Source organism: Vespula vulgaris, chromosome 19 (assembly GCF_905475345.1).
Source record: "Vespula vulgaris chromosome 19, iyVesVulg1.1, whole genome shotgun sequence".
Taxonomy (NCBI): domain Eukaryota; kingdom Metazoa; phylum Arthropoda; class Insecta; order Hymenoptera; family Vespidae; genus Vespula; species Vespula vulgaris.
The window spans coordinates 3,428,946-3,452,661 of record NC_066604.1 but is presented as its reverse complement, the minus strand read 5'-3'; the positions used below and the strand labels follow the sequence as shown (position 1 = coordinate 3,452,661).

Sequence of the window (23,716 nt, the reverse complement as noted above, 5' to 3'; positions counted from 1 at the left end):
ATCGTAGAATAAATGCGGTGCTATGTCATCATGAATTACTGCAATAGATACACCACCATTAAAGAAGGATATAAATGTGGGTGAAAACGTGAAAATGAAAAGTTTGAATTTGAATCTCACTAACACTTTCCGTTCTAACTCAGACTAATCCGATCGTTATGTTATGTGCAAGTGGGCTATAATCTAACGAACTTATAGACTGATACGATAGATTCATGGCAACGACAGTGTTTCCCGCTTGCGCTTGTAGTTCATATTTTATCCATATCTGTCGCTAAAGTCACATATGCTTCAAGCAAGAGGTGATGAACAACCTTAACAGCTACTTTCAGTTATGTCGTGAACTGTCACATTGATGATCGTGTGTAAATATGAAAACTTCGTTAATAAAATGGCTATTGGGAATTTACGATTACCGGCAATTACGGTGAAGTGTAGATATACAGTACGATTATTCATTACATTTTTTGTAAGGTATAATGATTTGTCTTATTTAATCAATGTGTACAGAAAATATACAAATTATGATTCTTGAAAAAATGCTAAACAAAAAAAAGACAAATCGATCAGAATATGTTTGGGAGTTTAAAAATTGTATACTTATTTTTGTTATAAATTATTATACATTGATTTTACATTGATCACAGGTAATAGAAAGTAAATCTAACGTTTGTAAATGCAATGTTTATTAAATATCTTTTTCCAATTTTTGATTATGTTAATTTGTATATCCAATAAGGAAGATTGTAATCAACTAACCTATCTTTCCTAAAAGAATAAAATATTTTTAATTCCTATCTATTTTTCAGAAAGAACTCAAGAAACAACAGTCCGAATTATTGCTTTAATATTTGTTAAAATTGTTCTTCTGATATCATTTATAAAGTATCACAATAGATACTTTAAACATTTAACAACAATTGCAAAAATATAAATCTGTGTTAATTTGTATTTAAAATGGCTTATACTTCACTGCCAAAACTTGTCAACTTAAATAAATTACAGTCGAATAGTGTTGAGAAGACTTTAACGGAAGTAAGTGTAAAATTAAATATATAAAAATAATAATATATCGCATAAGAATAACAATTTACTAATTGATGAATAAATTAACTGCAATTTATATATGATCTATTTCATCTGCTCAAATATTTTTATAATAATATTTATAATTTACAGATATTACAGTCAGATCCAGTAAAACGTCTTCTGAATCAGCCTAATATCATTATTAAGACTATTCCATTAAATACTCAACCAAAATCAAATTTGACATCAAATATTACAAACACAAATATTGTAAATATTTCCACAAGTACTTTTGGAAATAAAAATAATGGTATCAATACAGATTTAAATAGAATAAAACAGCCAGATGTTACTGTATTTTCTACTAAATCAAGTAAAGAAGAAAATGTGGATGATGAAAATCTTTTACCTTCAAAAACTGAAGGGAAGTCTGAAATTGCATTGCTTCCTATTCAAAGAAAAAAGAAGAATTGTGGACATTATGGACCTTGCGAAAACATTACTTGTGATGTCACTGTTGAACAATGCATAGACCATGATGGAATATCTCTTATGTTAGCTGTTAATATAGAAGAACATGAAATAAATGCACCTGTATGGAAACATTGTAAAAACAGTTCCTGTGATGCATTGAGTATCGATCATGATCGTTGCCGTAGAGCAATTATAAAGCTAAACAGATTCGATAAGTCTAAAATTTGTGACATTTGCGGTATCACACTCAAAACACGAAAATCTCGAATACACCATAAAAACTGCAAAAGGCAGAATGAATATAGACATAATAAGGCAGACAGTTCGCAACTTTTAAAAGAGCGAATGCGTGAAAGAGAATTACAAATGTTAGAAGATGCAAAAACAAAAAAGCAAGATTACATGGATCCAATAACAGGATATAATCGTGCTATGGATGTTTTAAGAAAAAACGAAGAATTAATTATCATTCCAAAAGCACAATCTTCTCATCAATCTGGCATTACCATAACTTCCTCATTTAATCAAATTAATCAGCAAACAAATACCATTAGTAACATCTCTACAAAATATATGCCAAATATACCTCTTGTATTTCCACAACAAAGTGTAGTACTAAGTAAAAATTCGAGTTCTAGTGAAAATAATATTACACAAACTAAGTTAACTACTACACTGAACAGCAAACTTGTAACTACTACTTCAACTACTACAATCCCAAGCCAGTTTATCAAATTTACTAATTCATCTCAAACCAATTTACAGTCTATATCATTGAATGATTGGTTATTATCACAATCTCATGTTGTTACAACTTCATCGTTTCATTCTAAACCATTTTTAACACCCATTCGTGTCGTACCAATAACTAACTTAATAACACAGCCTTCATTATTACATCAAACACAAGGCATTCCAAAATTTTGTATTATGGCAGATAATTCAGTGCCAGCTTTAACTGTACCAGATATAAAGCCACTTATATCTCCAAAAACTATAGATAAGTCAAATATCAATCCTGAAGAAAGCCCTAAACAAGAATCACACAAGCGTAAAAAATCAGGAATAAAGAAAAACTTACGAAAAAAAAGTAGAAAAAAAGACTTGAAATGTAATTATTGCAACAAACACTTTAGTACAGATTGGTATTTTAAAATTCATGTTGCTATGCATAGTGGTGAAAAACCTTTTATGTGTAGATTATGCCAAGAGTCTTTTGGTAATAGGTATGATTTAAAAAAGCATTTAACAAATGATCATAAAAATGAGAACATTAGTTGCAATGATTGTGATTTCATCTGTTCTTCATATTCGTCATTTGATAAACATATGAAAACCCATTCTACAATGGTACAATCACATAAATGTCCTGATTGTAATAGCATGTTTACAACCATTGATGATTTTAATTCTCATAAACAGAAATGTGATGGCCAAATAAATACAGATATTAAAACTACAGAAACAGAATCAGAGAGTAAAGAAATTAAAAAAGTAGAAAAAAAAGATCATGATAATTCGAATGATGTTTATAGCAAAACTGAAGAAAAAGGTGTTAATAATACAGGAAAAAAAATTCTTGACTCTGATAAAGGAAGTATAAAACAAGAAAAACAAAACAAAGTTTCATTAGAAACTAATGGTATTAAAGTAAATGGTGTTTGTCTTCATTCATAATATGAAATTCATGATTTATAAATGAAAATTAAAACGAATTTGATGAGAGCTAAGTTCTTAATGTCATAATGTTTGAATATTGATCATTACATTGATAAATTTACACATGCACAGACATAATGAACAGATATAGTTAAATTTCCAAATCATTCCACACCAAAACTTTTATAAAGGCTACATTAAACTTTATGCTTTTTCTGCAATGATAGAGAAATAAATGACTAATATAAATGTATGTTATTACTATAGTTATTTATTTTAAGTAGGATTCTGCTGCAAAGAAAATAAAACATATTAAAAATTAGTATTTCTTCTAAATAAATCACATATTTTTTCAGCATGAAGCACATTTACTAATGGAAGAAATTCTAATTATCTTCATTATTGTTATAGTTAATCAGCTTTGCAGCAGTGGCTTGTGCGATATTTTTATTATGAAATTAGAAAAGTGCAAGTTTTTAAATTTCCCTAAAGAGACATATAATCGAAAACGTATTTTTTGTAACTTTAAGTAGCCTTTAATAAATTACAGATTAGCTGAGTATTATTTATGAAATAAGAACTATAATTAGATATAGATCGTATAAATTGTGTGAACTGTGATAGATTGCCGCCTTTGCTGACATTATTTACCATATCTTTCATTTGTATAAATCGTAATTTAAAGATAGTATATTAATTATTATTTTGATTTATAAATTTATTACTACGCAAGTTTGTCTTATTTCAAAATGTTATGAGAACAGTATAAGATAACATTTTATGACAAATTTGAGCACATCTCATTGACCAATGTATAAATATTACTGTCATCATATGTCTGAGCATAAGACGTAATTAGATATACATATCACTTAACGCACAGATAAATAGATTAATTTGAAAGATGTTTTTTTAGTTTCTTTTTTGTTATTCTCTTTTGCAATATTGTACGTGATGTTTAAATAGCTCTAGTAATGTTAACATGATTTAAAAAATGTAAATATTTTGGTGCTACAATTTTACTATTATAAATTATAATTTTAATTTAATATTAAATTCAATATCTTACAAGTGTTAAGTGTTTCAAATAAGTATATATTGTTATACAGATCTCTCTCTATGCAATTTACGTTACTTCTTGCCAATCTCTGTAGATGTATTTTGTTGTATTATAAGAATAATATATGTATACCTACTATGTGAACAAAGCGTAAATACATACATACATACATACATACATACATACATACATATATATATATATATATATATATATATATATATATATATAAATTGTAAAAGATGGCACATATAATATTTTTTTATGGCAAATGTGTAATATATATACATGGATACAGAAGTGTGCTCATCTTTCATATATGCACTTAATAATGACTTATTCTTGAAAAAATCTAAACATGACAAAAGTAGTACATCATAACAAATATAAGCATGTTAACTTATGATGTAAAAAAAAAATGTACAGTAAGAATGAATCTATAATTTATGATATATAGAAGAATATACATGCAATTTTGGCTTATATCATTTCTATACATAATATAATTTTTTAATATCTCGATACATATAAACATATGATGTAACAAAAGACTAGAAAATTGTGTTAGTAAATATCTTAAAAATATGTTATTGTCAAACCTAGCAAAGATTTATGAACAAAATTCTTATTCTATTGTAATCACTAAAATAATCACTAAAAATGCATAGAATTTTATGCATTTAATATGTTTTATCAGACTTGAAACACAAAATATTTTTAAATTTAAAGATCTGATAAACTATTATGTGCCTTTTAAATCATAAATGTTCCTAACAAATATAATCCGTTTTAAATGAATACAAGAAGTACATAATATTTTCTATATAATTATGACTACAATATGCCCATTATTTTTACTTCTTTGAAAAAGTATTATCCTAATTATATTATAATAAAATTATTTGCATTCTTAATAATTTATTCTAAATGGACGAATCAATATAATTGAGTATCGCATACAAATGAATTTCATTTCATGTAATAGATTGTCTACAATAATATAAAAAAATTTTTCTACAATAATATATTGTTGGGGCATCTGTCAAAATCCCTTTTAAAGGTAAAGAAATTTAAATCCATGGATAAAAGTATTACATCTTACTATCTATACTCTGATATTTTTTAAACGTCGAATCTTGTTCTTCTAAATAATATTTTTATTTCGTAGGTCTTCTGTATTATCTCAAAGATGAGAAAAAATTAAAAAAATATTCTTATCGTAGACAGAGTCTTCTTTTATTGTGCATTCAAAATAGATTGTACAAAGTCTTACATATTACTTGGATACATTATAAAAACAGGTACTGTATAACCAATATTTTATTATTATGTATTGATTCCCATTAAAGAACACACTTCATTTTACAGTCAAAAATGTTCTTATAACATGAAGCAATATCAGAAAATATAAGAATAAATTCAGAAAGCACCACAAAAATTAATAGAAGATTGAACTGCCTACCATAAAAGTTAACTACATGTTTGTCTGTTGTTTTGAACTTTTAACAAAATACTAATAGAAATTGCATTATATTCAGGGTACGTTAATACTTATTACGATAAAACAAATACAATATTGTTTAAATAGTATATACCAGTACTATAGATTTTTAAAATGAAAGTAAAATAATCGACGAGAGAAATGATTCTAGCGAACGAGTATGTAAGGAGAAAGGTGCGACGTTCACTCACCGAAATACAACAAAAGACTGATCACAAGGCCACTCAAAGTTACTTACGGATTGCGCATTTGTTTTTGTTTTTTTCAGTGTCCTTCGACCGCGAGTTTAAAGTTTCCTTCTAACGAAATTTTCTATTAATATTACTTTACACTCAAGGTACATTAATCGTGATATAATGTTTAAATAAATCCAAAATTGTATTTAAATATTAGAAAATCAAATATATACTATAGATTATTTAATACTTGTGCAACAAGAATATTTAATATAACAAATTTTATTATTATTGTTTCATTGTTATTATACAATAACTGTACAATGTTATATAAATATTACTGCACAATGTTATTTTTTGCAATGTAATTGTAGACAATGTCATTCTATATTAATTTAATTTCAAAACTGATATAAAAGCAGGTACTATATATTTAATAATGTTATTGTAAATTCACATTGAAGAACATATAGTTAATTTTATTAGATGTAATAGATCGTCAAAAAGCATCCATAAAAAGGCAATCTTCAAATTTTTAAAATTGAAATGCCTACGAAATGGTATTACACTTTACTATCAATACTTCAAATTGTTATGAATTATAGATCTTGTTCTTGTGTATAATATTTTGATATTGTAGATCTCCTGTGTGACTTTATAGACGAGACAATTCAAATATAGTGTTACTACTAAGTGTAAATTGTTGACCAGTTCTTATAATTTATTATATCTGAAAAAAATCAGTATTATGCAAAATTAAAGTTGTATCTGCTGTAATGGAGATGGTAATTGATATTTTTCATTATAAATATCTATAATTAGAAATCACAAGACAGTAAAAATGAATAATTGTGCATGCAAATTCTATTATTGATATGTAATACATTTTTTATGTTTATTATTAAAATTTCAATTATTGTAATTTTTAGAGAAAATGTTAATTTTTGTAAATTATTATATCAAGTAATAATAATATTTAATGTTTCAGGTACTTACGCTATGTTCTTTGCAGTTTCTTTTTTAAATGTTGTGTAAATATTCTATCGCAAAATTAAAACAGTTGTTTGACATAGAAGGGATTTGACATCTCATCTTTAGTAATTTTCTCATCATCGCATCAAGTATAAGGAGCTGTTATTAAATGCTTTAAATAGTAGATTTAATTATTTCAATTGAAATGCTTCACAAAATTTTTTGATTTTGTAATTAATAATTGTGAAACCTTCTTGTAAATTAGAAGCACTTATTAAGAGTACTATTTATTTAATTTTTACAAGCAAATTGTTAACATTTTAAATGTTCGTGGGAAGCTGTTTATAATTGAAAATTTTATAATTATTGTCAAAGTCTCATTAACATTAATAAGTTTTAACGATTAATAATAATTATTTATGAAAATTTCAGAAAAAAATCGTATAAATAATAGTATGTAGAACATTCTGAGGACTCTCTTTATTGATACCATGTCATAAAAATTCATGAAATAATCTTAATAATTAATTATTTTATAAATAATACCCATACGTATTAACCTAAATATATTTCATTAATAATAAATGTAATTTATTTAATATCTAGGAATAAATTATAAACATTTAGATGTTCAAAATGTTCTACAGACTTTTAAGAATAATATAAGACCCCAAAAGTTAATAAAGATTATTTAATAACTGAAAAATGAATTATTAAAATTTACCAAATATAGCGATGTATTCAGTATATCTATATATATATATATATATGAGTGGCTGTAATTGACTACCAAGTTGTCGCAAAAATGCTCGATTTGTAACAGGAGCACATAATAGAAGAGGAGGTTGTTCCATAAAAGGCGCGAAAATATAGTTCAGAGTGCGACGCTAGATGGTACTAGGGGTATTAAAAAAATCTATTATGAAGGTTTTCACTACTGATTCCCACGCTAGATGGCGGCAGGGGTATTGAAAATTCCATTATGAAGACTTTAGTACTTCTTCCCCATGCTAGATGGCGGTAGGTGTATCTAAAACTCCGTTATTAATACATTCAGTACTTGTTCCCACGCTAGATGGCGGCAGGAGTATTAAAAATCTATTATTAAGACTTTTAGTACTCCTTCCAACGCTAGATGGCATAAAAAATAATGAAGAATCTATCTCTTACTGGTAGTATAATGATTTCATTAAAAAATATATTAAAATTAAAAGAAATTGTTAATTATGTTACTAAATATTTATAATTATAATTATCTTTCATGTATTTCTATGTATTTTATATTATATTATATTATATTAAAGCTCAATTTATATGATAAAGCGAGTTTCTGTACAATTATCTTATACAATGTATTTTCTATGTATTAATGAATGAAAATGAAAATAAAAAAGTTTAATGTAAATAGAAATCCTCTCATTCTTTAATTATTAAAATTTTTAATAGGTGTTTAATATCTTTGGCGTCATCTATCGTAGGAATAAGCACTAAAGATCATAATGTGGTTTTAAATACCCCTGCTGCCATCTAGCGTGGGAACAAGTATTAAAGTCTTAATAATGGAATTTTAAATACCCCTGCTGCCATCTAGCGTGGGAACAAGTATTAAAGTCTTAATAATGGAATTTTAAATACCCCTGCCGCCATCTAGCGTGACTAAAGGTCTTAATAATAGATTTTTAAATACCCCTGCTGCCATCTAGCGTGGAAACAAGTACTAAAGTCTTAATAATGGAATTTTCAATACCCCTGTCGCCATCTAGCGTGGGAATCAGTAGTGAAAACCTTCATAATAGATTTTTTTAATACCCCTAGTACCATCTAGCGTCGCACTCTGAACTATATTTTCGCGCCTTTTATGGAACAACCTCCTTTTCTATTATGTGCTCCTGTTACAAATCGAGCATTTTTGCGACAACATGATAGTCAATTACAGCCACTTATATATATAGATATACTAAAACATCTCAATATATACGATAAACTTTAATGATTTATTTCTCAATTATTGAGTATTTGTTATTAACTTTTATGGTTTTTTATTATTGCTTGGAGTCTATAAAATATTTTAAATATTTAAATGTTTATAATTTATTTTTGCAAGTTATATAAATTATATTTTTAATCAGACATACGTATTTCAGTTAATACACCATATTATTGGCAAAAATAAATTAGTATTATGAATATTTTCCTGAATTTTCATTATTTCGATCAAGAAAACTTTTAAAGTGTTCTACAATTGTAAACATTTATTCTTGAAAGCCTGAAAGATAATTATTATCAATCGTTAAAACTTATCAAGGTTAATGAGACTTAGACAACAATTATAAAATCTTGCATTGTAAAAAACTTTTCATGAATTTTTAATTTTGAATATCTAAATGTTAGCAATTTGTTTTTATCAATAATGGAATAATATTCTCAATAAATGCTTCTTATCCGTAAAGAAGAAACAAATATAAAATACAAGGTATCTGTTTTTACAATAAATACAATCAATATATGAAAAAATGGATGATGACTAAAAGTTTTTATTTTTAGATATAAGTATATCTTTTCAATATCTTATCATTTATCTTGTCTTGAATACGATATGGTCGTGTAAATGATAAAAGAAGAAAAATAGAGAAAGAAATGATGAAGCCGAATGGAAAGTGGATAAAGTACTTTATGATAAGAAAGAAGCGTGCTCTTTAAAGATAACGAAACGAGTTGTTACCGCTCCAGACTCATTGGCACCGGTAATCGTTTCATTTATGCAAGTAAATTGTTTCACCATATCGTATGAATTTTTTATTTTATAGCTCTCGATGATTGTTCAACAATTTCATAATTGAAAAACTATATATAAAAAAAAATGTAAAAATTTCGCTATGTCATCTTGCTTACTCGACACACTCCGCAAACTCATCTTACGCTTATTCATGAATGCTTTAGCGAAATTGTTACGCTTATATATATGTATTACTTTAATTGTCGTGCGACCCGAGTGAACCTCTTGTAATCGTCATAAACTTTCCATCGATGCGTAAACGGAACTTTCTCAAGCATTATCTCTGAAGGTGGACTACGTTTTTTATCGACGGGCACAAGATACTCACGAGATAGAAGAGGGTAGAAAAGAAAGATGGATAGATAATGTATTTATAATAAGTACTTACTTTCTACAAACTCGATAGGAAAGAGAGAGGGGGGGGAGGAAGAGGAATAGGGAGAGAGAGAGAGAGATAATTGTTTTACGTGCGATGTAACAGAACAAATAGACATCACAATCGAAAATAAATAAACGCAAAATATAAAAGTCACTATAATTGTAGGTCGTATAAAAATAAATAAAATTTCTCGAAAAATGACGATGGTTTCGAGTTTGATCCGGCTTTTGTTCGAGAGAATTTCTAATGATTTATCTATATCTTTCTCGTGACGAAGGATGACGAGACGCGAGGGAATGAAGAAAAAAAATTAAAACGTCTTTATCCCAGCACCAATCGCTGAGAGATTTTCCAAGTAGTACGAACGAATCGTACGCCGTGAATGACGCTATCTCGATGACGCGTGACACTCGATTTATCGTATAAATTATCCGGAGTGAGCGCTCTTTCATCAGTCTACCACACTCCAAAGCGAAGAATCACGAATGAGGTAAAGAGACAAGGAAACAAAAGATCGAAGCCTTGTTCTGGCATTTCGAAACTTGGAAATATAACTGGAAGCACAGTTATATTCGTACTATCTAGTCATTGAAACCAGTATAAGCCAAATACTATAAAGGTACGTTTCTTCTTTGCTTCTTTTCTAAATATGTATATTTAATCGTTTAGATTTGGAATTATTGTTACAGTACTGAGTAACACGCTATTTACTATTTGCATATGTGCGAATTTTAAGATATATTTCTCCAGAATTACCTGCAGATTTAAAAAAAAAAAAGAAGACTAACAAAACGTTACGTTTTTCGTTATAGATGCTGATTGGTGGTGCAGTTAGTTATGTAGCCGGAAAGCAGGCAGTCCGTACAGTTTATTGGCGAACCGCAAATAACGGCCGTCTTTTAAAAACAGCCAAAACCTGTATGTTCCAAGGACCACCGAAGCCAGCACCATCATCGACTTCTGCGACTACTCCTGACCGTTCTCGTATGGATTTGATCCCACGAGTTATCTTAAACTCGCAAAACTAAATTAATCGACTCGCATCAAGCATGCACGTTTATTCAAGCATCATCGACGCGATGCAACTTGTACATAATTTATACTTAATTAAATCTAAATGTTATTAAATCTACATATTTTATGAATATTGTAGCATGACAATCGAATAAACACATTATTTATTTATATTAACGATTCAAGTTTTGATTTATTTATAGCAAATCTTTTAAAGATCCATTTTTCTTCGTTACTCCGATGTTTCATCGTTCTTAAAATTACGAAAGATGATTGAAATAAATTTACAGAAGAAGCGTCATACGAATAGGGCCATTTCTTTAATGCAGTCCATTTAATCGTCATGTCAAGGACGAACATGGAACGTTTTGTTTCTCTCTGACGCATCGAGACGTCATGCACACGCTGTTCATACGTCGTTCATGCATCGTTCATGCATAGACCAGGCGATAATCAACAGACTTTAGATTAGATTACTTTACGAAATTTTTCAAAAGTCCTATGATTGTTATTATTATTTCGTCATATCACTTTGAAATTAATTTTTATTTAATATACAAAAGTAATGTATATGAATAACTTTTAAATGAAAAAATTTCACACGGCAATATTATTCCTTTTTTATAAGTACTCTACAAAAATGGTAACGAATGATCTAGCTTTAGATATTAGAAATAATTTGATCATTTCAAGATCTCTATGTTTTGAGATCGATCGATCGAAAGATGAACGAAAGGTTCATTGAACAACAGAAGCTCTTTTCAACGAGTCATTATCGCGGTGATTAGAGAAAGAGATTCGCACGCGACTGACGCGTGCTAAACTCGAGTAGCGATAGATATAGTATATGCGTCTTTGGATTCCGTTCTTTCTAGACACGTGCCGTTATCGCATACGGTTCGTCAGTCGTCTCATCGATCGATCCTTCTCGTCACTTTTTTAATCAGAGCGAAGGGCTCACGGCTCGATTCCTTCTTATAAATTCGAATTATTCCAGTGAACCTGATACAAAAGGTCGCTCGAAAGGCCACTCGAAAAAAAGTCGATAGGTATTATTGGAAACCTTATGAATTATGACAGAGATGCAGAGAAAAGTTGCCAATTACGATGAGATATTCTAATTTAGGGACACATTTCCTATTGGTTTAGTAATACTTTATATCATGAGAACTTAATTTTGTGTCGATCGCAACAACCTTGCCACATATGAAATATCTCTGATTTACCCATTAATTTCATGCCATTTAATTGTTCATAAGTTTCCTGTGCATTAAGACTGTGTTATAAAACAAAATCAAAACCAATCGGTATAATTCATAAAGTATTTATATTTTCTACTATCCAAGTTTTCTATGTTTATTTTATATTATATGTGATAAAATTATTTATCTCTCTTCCTCTTGCTTCCTTTTTCTTTATTGCATCTATGTTGCAACTCTACATTGCACTTCCATCGACATCAATTCACATTCGTACGTACGTACTTGCGTAGCTCGATCCCTTTATCGACGAAGGGGCGGAAAAGGAAATATAAAGACGAATTATGTCATCGTTGAAAAAGGAGGTCAGAGACGTCCAAGCTTCCGCGCGTTGTAAAGGAGAATGTGACGTCTCGCGTTGCGAGTTCCCTTCGGCGCATGTCTCTTCGCAATTATTAAAGATTATCATGGGTGAAATTTTGACCCCAAAATGATTAATGAAAATGAAACGTAAAATGAAATATGTGTAATAAATTCGTATGCGTGTGTGTGTGCATATATGTGTACACTTTCAATACGTATAATAGTTTTGTCGCGAAAGAAAATGAGCAACGTCAATCCCGAGCAATATTTTGTTATTGCAAAAGATAAATTAATTGCTGAACTTGCAGTTCTAATGCAACCTTTATGAGTCGTTTTACGATTATCATATTATCATTTTTTAGATACATAATACGTACATACGAATACAAACGTATGATTCAGTTTATCTCGTCGAGACATGAACTTTGATATACAAATGAGTACGATTTTTGTATTTTTTTTTGCTACTCTTACGTAGATCGACGTCAAATCAAAAGAAACAAAACAAATTTATGTTTACAATGTTTTAAATTAAAATTAAAAATGAGAATTCCCTTCTACAATTTAAAAACAAATAATTAAATCTTTCTCCCCCTCTTTCCTTGATTAACTAATCCGTTAAAATTATTAAATGTACTCGAAAATATGAATTGTTGTCGTTGCTTGCTATATATTCTCTGATTAACTAAGTCCGACGCATAAATTTATATTTATGAATTAATGCAATTTTATAAATTAGTTGCAATCTGAATTTTTTTTATTAATAATATAAGATAGTCCTAGTTCGTAAGAATTTGTTTATGAAAATTGTTTATAACAAATTATTAATTATTAATAATAGTTGAAAAAATAGAAAAAATTCCACACGTGAAAATAGAATTTGTTTCATGTCTTTGTGACTTTTAGTTCAAGAGTTATACCTATATATTATAAATATTATAATATAAAAAAAAATTGTTTCTCCGAGAAAAAAAATAATTTGTTTATTAATTATTTGTTAATTATTGTAAGTTTATAAATCAGTCGCAATCAGAATTCTGTTTTTGGCAAAATAAGGTGAATTTAGTTTGTAAAAATTTGTTTCCAATAAATTGTTTATAACAAATTGTTAATTAATTATTAACAGTAAGCTGAAAAATAGAAAAAATTCTGTCCTTTAAAATGATACTTGTTTCAAGTCTCTACGACTTTTAATTCCGTAGATATTCCCATGTGAATGGAAAACGTTTACGTTGATTCACTAACCTATATAATTTCATTCAAATTGGCTCGGTGACACACTAACCTATATAAATTCCGAGAATTTACGCCGCCCAGCTGGACATTACTACTACTACTACTACTATTACTACGAACAGCTGTACTATAAGAATTATGAATGGAAATCTTTCAAAGGCAATATCTTGGGAACGAAAAGTCGTAGAGACTTGAAAAAAATGCCATTTTCAAGTGTAATTTATTCTTTATTTATTTAAATAATATAGGTATAATAATATAGGTATAATAAAATTGATTTCGTTAATAATTTTTTAAATTGAATTTTTGTTTCGTAATAAGAACGTAACTGTCATGAAATCGTTTAAATTTGTATTATAATTATGCAAATTATATAATTATTAAAATTTCTTTATCTTTATTTAAAATAAAGGATAAATTTATAAATAATCATCAATGTAGGAAACTGAAAGATCGAAAATTCGAAAGAAAACTTTCGTAATAAGAATTCTGCACTTATCTTACACTATACATTTTCGCCGTATTGTTAATAATTACTTAACAATTTGTTATAAACAATCTATAAACAAATTCTTGCGAATCTTACGCTCTCTTATTACTACCTTTTACTACATTTTATTCGCACATATAAAAAAACTGGCATGTATCGTATTTAGAGATATCGTATCTAGAGAGTCGAGACGAGACAAGACGTAGAGCTTTTGGCGGGTGAGATTTCGCGGCTGTCTAAAGGAAGTCGAAGGGGTGAGTCGCGCTGGCGCACTAACTGAACTATCGATTTCGCGAATGGAGTAGGTGGCGCACGCTCGGGACATCGATTCGACTGGGTACTCTAAAGGGATTGGGACGTGGTTATACGAGAGGAAAGAGGCACCGAGGATACGAGAGAATAAACTCCGAAAAACTTTCGAACGAGAGCAAAGAGATTATCAGCTCTCTTCTAAAAGAGAAGAGAACGAGAAAAAGAGAGAGAGAGAGAGGGGGAGAGAAAGTTAGCCGGTGAATTAAAGCCATGCAGAACTATGGCCACGAGGATTACGACTATGGCGTACAGGAAGGAACAATTGGACAGGATGAGCAACATACGGCATCCGGAAGGAATCTTCCTCAGGTTCCAGGAGTTAGGCCCATGGTAGATCCTCAAGCCCAGGGTGAGGTCGACCCTACTCTATATCCCGAACCTAAGGAAGCCACGCACAAGATTAGGGGTAAGAGTGACTTCTTAGAATACCTCTTTGGTTCCGTCGATCAAGAACTTCTCACGGTCAAGACCTTTTATTTCTTCTTCTACTCGGCCTTCGGCTCTCTCTTTCCTCTTATGGGAGTTTATTTCAAGCAAATGGGTATGAATGCAGCTCAGTGTGGTTTACTTATTGGGATCAGACCTCTCATTGAATTTCTTAGTGCACCTTTCTGGGGTTCTTTGGCTGACAGGTGAGTCTTCTTCGGATATTCTGTTGTATGATATTTTTTTCTTACTTTCTGCAAAATCTTTAAAATCGCATTTCGTTAAAATAAAGCTTTTCATATACTTCAGATAGTTTATATCGATTCGAAATTCATAGGTGGCAAAAAGGTAAGCTGATTCTGCTAGGTTCTCTTTCTTGTTGGATCATCTTTACGCTACCCTTGGGCTTCATTCAACCTCCTGCCACGAGTTGTATGGTCAACGAGAATTATACTAGTTTCTTGAAGGCATCTAGCCCGGGACAGAGGATCGTTAAGAGATCGATCGATCTGGACGAATGTTATAATGCTGCAACCGAAGACGAATATTTGGAGGTCGCAGCAAACGTCGTCTTCGAAAGATTGAGACGAAATACCGACGACAACGAGATCTTCGATCGTACGAAATCATTCGATGGCCAAGTTAAGGCCGATGAAGTTAAGAAGATCGATGATTATAACAACGGGAAAGCTCGTAGAATTTATGATATTGAAAATAATCGAGTAAGAAAACGACGAGCTGCTTCGAACGAAGAGAATACTTCTTCCGGAGATCTGAGGTATGAGCAATTGGTTTTCGAGGACGATACTAGCGATCCTAATGCGAAGATCATCGATTTCGAGGCTCTACAACGAAAAAATCGTCCTGCTGATGTGCTCGAATATAAACGTTTTCTCAAAGTAAGTAATGTCGCATCCTTCATGAATTCCCTGATTAATTTGAATAAATTTAATGGTAGGTATTTTTTTATTTCGATTTTCTAGAACGAGCCCCTCGAAGAAGGCAGAGTACCTAAAAAGGCGTATCAAGGTAGAACGAAGGAAAAAATGAAGCCAGCAAAAGAGAAGACGATGGTTCGTCGTGAAATTCGTCAGGATCAGAAAATATTTCGTGCCAATTTTGGTAACAACGAAGCTACATGGTCGAGTATGAAGAGTCTACGGAAACTCTTGTCTTTGGAGGAAGAAGAGCTCGAAGAGAGAGAAGAGGGGAAAGACGAGGCGTTCCCGGACAAAATGTTAGTCAGAAACAAACGAAATGTGCGAAGTTCAGCCGGACAAAGTCCTCTGGCCGTTACCTATGCCGCTAATTATAACGAAAAGGAGAACAAGGGTTGGGTCAAGCCGCTTTTCAGTTCCATCGTATACAGATTACCAGTATGTTTTTTATTTCATTGGCATACGAAAAAATAGAATGGTTTAACAAACTTGGCTATTTAAGTCCTCATATTTTTATTACTTTTTAATAATACTCTAACTCTTCTTTCCACCCATCCATTTCAGATTTTTATCTCTTTCTCTTTTTTTCAATTTTTGCTTTCATTCTATCGAACAATGGATCTTTCTTTTGCAGGATATACACAAAACGTTCTTCCTCTTATTACTGTTAGTCGTAGTCGGCGAGTTTTTCTCAGCTCCTGCTATAACACTCGCGGACTCTGCTGTGATTACTCTACTCGGTGAAGATGCCGATAGGTAAAACGATTGATATAATAAAAACATAATAAATCATTATTCTTCGTGTTTTAACTTTTTGTAGATATGGACATCAACGAATGTTCGGAAGTTTGGGATGGGGATTGGCCATGTTTTTTGTTGGTATTGCTCTCGATCATAGTACGGCTTTCCCAGATCATCCTTGCGATCCGGATGCTAGAGAAAAGAATTACACGATTTGCTTCGCCATCTTTTGCGTTCTTATGGGTGCTGCGCTTATAACGGCGTTGCAGATAAATTTCAAGTACGACGTTGTAGCTTCCGAACCGGTGAGCTTTGGTTTCGTGAACAGATAAGAAAAATCTAAATGAACAAATAAATAAAGAGCATCAAATGTAAGAAGAGAACATTCTTGTAATAGGAAGTGGCAAAAGTACCAGCTGAACCAACCAGGGAAGAACAGCTTCAGAGTCAGCTATCGCAACAGTTGAATCTTCCTGGTCTGCAGGATTCCTCGGCTGCGGTCAATCCAAAGCCGTTGCCTCCGGAAGGCCAAGTTTGTACTCTTTTTATTTAATTAGATAAAAGTAGAAAGACTGGGGAAAAAAGTCATTTCTTTTTGTTTTTTTCTTCTCAGACAAAAATGTTTGCTCAAACGATGCGAGAGATTCCAGAATGGGTGACAGTTCTGAAGCAATTTAAAGATCTCAAATGCAGTTCCTTTCTTTTCGTCGCCTGGTGGATGGGCTTCGGTATCGGACTCATCTTCACTTTTCTCTTCTGGCATCTTCAAGATTACGGTGGTTCACCTACTCTCTTCGGCGTTGCCTCCGTAATAAATCACATTTCCGAGATCTTTGCCTATTTCTTCAGTTTCAAATTGATTACACAGATTGGTCACGTTAAGGTAGATATATCGAGCGAAAAGATATAAACGATATTATTGCGATATGATTCGCAATAAAAAATTATACTTTTTGCAGGTTCTGTGCCTTGGTTTAGCCGGAAACGTAATACGTTTCCTTTATATATCTTGGCTCGTTAAGCCGTGGTGGGTTCTACCTTTCGAATTTATTCAAGGGATCACTCATGCCGCGGTCTGGGCAGCTTGTTGCAGTTACATCGCTCATAACACGCCGCAACATTTGCGTTCAAGTGCCCAAGGAGTTCTTCAAGGATTACATCATGGTCTCGGAAGAGGATGTGGTGCGGTGATTGGTGGCATGTTTGTCACTGCTTATGGCAAGTGAAAATAATATATAACTCGAAATATACAATTCGATAAGAAAAAATTTATTATGACTTTTATCCTCCAGGTACCACGACGACCTTCCGAGTTTACGGCCTCACCTGCCTTGTTGTTTTAGCGGCCTTCATTTTCATCAACTTTTACAGGAAAGATACAGGCTTTGTTTCCGATTTACCGCAAACTGAGGATCCTCATCAAGTGGCCGAGGTTACGCATCTAGCGCCTCATGGTGTACCAAGCAACGCTATCCCGAGAGCACTCAGTTCCACTCGGCTTCACGAACTGGCTAATCAAGAATCTGGATATGGTGCGACCTACCAAACCACTGGCGGTAACTTGGACGTGCCTGGAGCTAACGGAGGTAAAAGTCTACGAAACAATGGAATTCACTAAATATAATTCCAAAAATGGGATAGATACGTTTGCACCCTTACTTTCTATTTATATCGTTAAGAACTCTGCCTGATGATTACGTATTTCCTATTGTTTTAGATAGGAAATATTTGCGTTTGTTAATACATCGGCTAGAATTACTATATAATAATAATTTGCATAGAATAGTTTGCTGTATTATAATAAATCTGTGACCTATAATATCTATCTTGTAGGTGCGGTCAACCCAACGAATCCGTTCCTGAATGGCGGTGGCGGCGGTGGCGGCGGATATAATTACGGTATGACCGGCAAAGGAGAGGACGAGTATATCCGTAGGAGCTTCAAGGTTTAGTAAAATCATACCAATTAAAAAGAAAAGAAAAAGACGAAACGAAACCAAACTTTGGAATGGTAATTCCAAAGAAAAGAAATAGAACTAATAAGACGTTTTTATGACGCTCGGAAAACGAAAAAAAGAGCGACTTCTACAGAAGGCTATACTCTCTGAACGCTATAAAATAGTCCCGATCTCGTATCCCTTAATCGATCTTCCACGATGCGTCGGCCTTGATCACAAAAAACTAACGATAATCTATCTTTGTTTTAGGTTTATAATGAGGTGGTCGGTAAAGAGTTTGACTTGGCGAAGCCACCTCCGATAGAGACCCACTTGCACGCCCAACAACCATGCACCAATCCGTTTCATCAGCACGATTACGACTGGTAACGAGCTAAGTGCAATCGATCCTCGAACAACGTCTCATTGGAATCCACCAGCTGGATTCATTCAAGGTCTCGCGCATCTTTTACACGAACCGATTAGCATCGTTGCGGATAGCTGAATATCGAAGAAGAGTTGCTCTTATCGCAAGAACGGACAAGTTTCTTCTCCGAGAGACCAAAAAAAAAATCCGAAAGAGGTACGTGCGAGGGATCTACGCGCCTTTAACGACGAAAATCTTTCTTCGACGATTCACAATCTGGAGAAAGTCGACGATTTCTAAGGATTTGACGCTCCTTTCTTCTTCTTACTTGATAATTTTGAATTTAAACACGATTATTCTCCAAGTGTCGTCGAACGCGTTCGATCTTACATTAAACGCTTCCACGAGATATCGTCGAGAGATTCGTTTAAAACGAATTGTCTTCTTTTCGAGATAAATATTTAAACGTCCATTTTCGTTCAACGAAAAACTAAATACATATGCTAAAAAGCAACGACTTCCTTTTCGATTATTAGAAAAGAACTAGAAAGGAACGTTGGAGGAGAGACGATGCTCTGTTATACCTTGTAAATATTGTTCTCTTAATGCCGAGCTATTTCTCTCTTTCTCTCTCTCTCTCTCTCTTTCTCTCTCTCTCTCTCATTTGACAGTCCTCTTCTGTTCCTATTGCCGAATGCAGTTCGTTGATTTGCCGAAAGGATACACTCGCAAAAATAATCCTTACATTATATCGAGTAGTTCCGGTGGTACGATATCATTATTACATAATACCAATATATTTCGTCGTTATACGTGTATAACACTGTTGAAAAAAGAGAACGTGATTAAAGCGAACGTCGAATACATGTTATTGCAAGTACAGCTATGCAGAAGAATATGTTACTCGCCGATCCTTCGAGGCACAAGAAAAAAAAGAAAAAGGAAAAGAAAGAAAAAAAAGAAGCTAGAGTTAACGTTGTACCTATTCGACTTGTCGAAATTAATCTTAAAATTAAGATAGCAGTATACATATAGATATATCCATGCAAGTTATATATATATATATACATACACACACATATAAGGTATGAGAAAGGAAAGAACGAGAGCAGTTGCCGTGTTCGAAAGAACGAACGCGTTACGACAATGATGCATCTATTTCTCGATCAAATATTTAATTAAGAGTAAAACTGGTGGAATTTTGAATAAAATCCCAACGACTGGTAAACTCTATCTCTTTCGATATAAAAGCTATTTTTGTAGAAAGTATGAAACCGATGGCTTCTCTAATCGAATCGACTCGTATTGCGTCCGTTCTTTAAATCGATCGTCCTTCGATAGGAAGTATCAACGAGTTCGCATCGCGGTCATTGCCTTATCGATATCACTTCTCATTGGAATCTTACGTTTTAATCATTTGAAAATCATTGCAATCAAGATCTTCGTTGTGATTAAATTTTACGTGGGAATAATTTTAAATATATTTTTCATCATCCTGAATTTTAGAATATCAAAATTTCATTCTACTGATTCTTCAGTATCAGCTATCGAATTGATTAATAAATAAATGCTATTTTATTGTAATAAACTCCTTAGTTATGTAATAGCACTTATATATTTATGAATCAACCTGATATTTTGCATCTTAAGTTTTAATCGCAACGAGATACGTAAAGCAATACTTAAAATACATAATGCAATCTTCTTTTTGCGTATAGGTATGTCATGTATATACATCTGCGGCGGCTAAAAATCACATCTGTATAATGATGGATGCATCTCCATTTGGCCAAATTTCTCTTACTATATGTTATATGTTATCCCTCTAAATATATTAAAGATACGATCAATCGATAATGTCAGTTTTTTTATCGCTATAATTAAATATTTATAAATAATGAAAACTGAAGATAATCTGTTGTAATAATACAGAGTGATTATTTTAGATGAAGATTAAATATATCTATTGGGTTGAATTATTATAGTGTAATAAACAATTAATTTTCTGTGTGTAAATCTTGGATAATTTACAGACTTCGATATTTATAAATAATTATATCGACAAGAAAACTGATGTCATGGATCTCTAGTTTGTTTCTAGATAATTAAGTAAAGTTTGTATATAGGAAAGATGAAAGTTCTTCCAACAAAATCAAGCGAGAAACATATGCAGATATTAATGACAGAAGTATCAACTGATACTTCAGATTACCCAGAATAGTACGATTCTCTGAGATTTATAGTTCGTTTATTACTTTATAATAATTATATATAATGAATATATTTATCAAAAGTGAGAATCGTTTTTTTATTTTAAGTAATTTTGTCAACTACTCGTATGAAAATGTAATCAATCAAATCATAAAAAAATAGTAGTCGAACGAAATAGACTTTGAATATTTCATTGTTTCTTATCTGCACTATATACAACTTCTACTGTTAGATAATGACACGTTTCACTATAAAATAACCATTGAGGGATAATATATGATATATAGAAAGAAAATCTCTTAGGATACCATGTCCCACTTATATGAAATTATCGTAGAATTGATTTGTAACAATATTAATAACGCATTAAATCGGCAATGTTCACGTATCATATACACAACATCTCGGCACAACATATCGACTATCGGATGATCCATAGCGATCTACTCTCGATCAGCTTATAGGTATTATATTATAATTTTTGCGTAAAAATTAGCGAACGTATGAACTTTACTTATTCGACTACATATTTTATATTGACATATTTTTTTTTTCGTCACCTAGTTCGTATAAGATTCTTCTAGGTAAGATGATAAAAAAGAAAATCATCATCGTCGTCCCTCGATTTCGATCATTATGGATCCTCTTCGAAGAAACGAATTTTATTATATCTCATAGCGTCATATAGATAGAGATTAATAGAACATATCGATCGTTGTAAAACTCGTTTGGTTCAATGATATATAGTTTATGTTAATCATTTTCTTACCAACAAAGATTATGTAGATTTCGCATTGTTTCGATTGAACAAGAAACCAATAATTTACCAGACTCGACAAAATTTTAAATGTGATACTGTGTTAACGATAAAGTATACGTTCGGTCCGCGAAGAAATATCAGAATGCGATCTATGACAATTATGTTTAAAGCGCTTAAGAAAGCTAACGACGATTCATGTTGCGTAGTATAATTCTAGTTTGAAACGTTATTGTAAGCTTTCATAGGCTTACGAAAAAATGGACTCTGGCTGGGCCGGAATTTGAAACCTGAGTCTCTTGGGTGCATTTCGTGCGTACGGATAGTCTCACTATTAAACTATCCAAGAATCCAGAGTTTTCATTATTTCATACTCTGTTTAAGACGAACATAACTGACACTTTTAGTTTTATTATTCGAGATTGAAAATGTGTTGTACATGATCATTCTAAAATTTAAAATGTTAAGTAAAAAACGCTATCATATCATAGGCTACGTAAAAAATTTCAATTTCAAAAGCTTCTCGATCGTGCCTCGATTATTATCGCTGCTTACGCAATCATCCATTTCCTAATCGAACGACATCTACTTCGAAAGAAAAATGATGTCTTTCTTGAATGAAATATCGTGACGACGTAACGAATTCGAGTGTTCTGCCTCTTGGTGAAAGGTGTGTTTGAAAATAAAATTGTCTTTGAAAAGTTTACTCAACAGTTATTATCGTTTTATTCTCGTTAAACCCGAATCGTGTTGAGGAATATACGAAGAGAAATATGCCAACTTGATAAACGATTTCTAATCTTGAAACTTAGGGTTGTCCATCACTGATCTTTGCGAGTTTAAAGGTAGGTTTATATTTTATATCGCGCTGAAAAACACAATATAACAAAAGTGTCTGTTAATTTAAAGATTTTGGATTAACAAAGAAAAAATAAGAGACAAATTCACTCACTGAAACGTCTTTTTGCTAATTTTAGAAGAACGATCATAAATGTCATTTTATATTGATTGTTTAAAATTCTACGACCGTTTAATTGTCCGTCTTTATATATACTTGACCTCTTTTGCGCAATATGGAAATTCGAAGATACGAGAAAAACTATATATATATACATATACATATATATATATATATATATATATATATATATATATATATACATATTCAATAATTAGAAGAAAGAAAAGGGATACATATCACGTAAATATTAAGCTGTAATATGTATAAGATAATAACGCGTTGAAGATCGATCGTACTTCGTACCTGATCATTCACATTAATCGAGATTTTTTCTTACAAATTTCTTTTTCTTTTTAACTTGTTATTTTTTTTACAAATATAAATTCTGAGCAACAGTTACTATTGTCTTATTTAAATATAGCAACGATATACTAATTGTCATAGATCGTTATCGGAAGATGGTTAATGTCCATGTACACGCGATGCAAATGTAATATCTATAAAGTTTGAAAAAAAACTGCATCTGTTATATATTCTTTTCTACTCCAAAACTATTAAAACTGTTTTAAAATTGTTAATTTAAAGAAAAAAAAATCGTATAAAAATAATCCTATAAATATATAAAATCATATAAACATAATCCTATAAAGTCAAAAAAAAGACTGCTCTTACATATCTTTTTTCTCTACTCTAAAATATTTTTCAACTAGATTTTTTGTTTTCTTTTGTTTTATAACA

At 31.2% G+C, this 23,716-nt stretch overlaps 2 protein-coding genes and 1 long non-coding RNA gene across 6 annotated transcripts; 2 read left to right on the top strand and 1 right to left on the bottom strand.

Annotated features, from left to right (window-relative positions):
- Positions 1-332: 332 nt before the first annotated feature.
- Positions 333-6,040, top strand: LOC127070595 (uncharacterized). 3 transcript variants are annotated; one of them, XM_051008745.1, is made up of 6 exons: positions 333-647; positions 810-1,035; positions 1,180-5,282; positions 5,391-5,523; positions 5,591-5,761; positions 5,875-6,039. In XM_051008745.1, the coding sequence occupies exons 2-3, from the start codon at positions 958-960 to the stop codon at positions 3,178-3,180; spliced, it is 2,079 nt and encodes a 692-aa protein (XP_050864702.1). In that variant the 5' UTR covers positions 333-647; positions 810-957; the 3' UTR covers positions 3,181-5,282; positions 5,391-5,523; positions 5,591-5,761; positions 5,875-6,039. The 3 variants fall into 3 exon arrangements, with proteins under 3 accessions (XP_050864702.1, XP_050864700.1, XP_050864699.1); XM_051008743.1 differs by having other exon boundaries at positions 333-474; positions 5,591-6,040; XM_051008742.1 differs by having other exon boundaries at positions 5,591-6,040.
- Positions 6,041-6,053: 13 nt separating this feature from the next.
- LOC127070596 (uncharacterized) lies at positions 6,054-7,668 on the bottom strand. The gene is made up of 3 exons (XR_007784588.1): positions 7,596-7,668; positions 6,896-7,043; positions 6,054-6,629 (listed from the first exon to the last, which is right to left on the bottom strand). It is a non-coding gene; the product is annotated as an uncharacterized LOC127070596 (long non-coding RNA).
- Positions 7,669-14,653: 6,985 nt separating this feature from the next.
- LOC127070931 (major facilitator superfamily domain-containing protein 6) lies at positions 14,654-22,723 on the top strand. Of its 2 annotated transcripts, none has more exons than XM_051009535.1 (11): positions 14,654-15,272; positions 15,404-15,965; positions 16,050-16,442; positions 16,639-16,760; positions 16,825-17,050; positions 17,143-17,277; positions 17,359-17,628; positions 17,705-17,963; positions 18,038-18,331; positions 18,579-18,644; positions 18,953-22,723. In XM_051009535.1, exons 1-11 carry the CDS (start codon positions 14,851-14,853, stop codon positions 18,958-18,960), a joined length of 2,757 nt encoding a protein of 918 aa, XP_050865492.1. In that variant the 5' UTR covers positions 14,654-14,850; the 3' UTR covers positions 18,961-22,723. The 2 variants fall into 2 exon arrangements, with proteins under 2 accessions (XP_050865492.1, XP_050865491.1); XM_051009534.1 differs by having other exon boundaries at positions 14,655-15,272; positions 18,579-18,691.
- Positions 22,724-23,716: the final 993 nt, after the last annotated feature.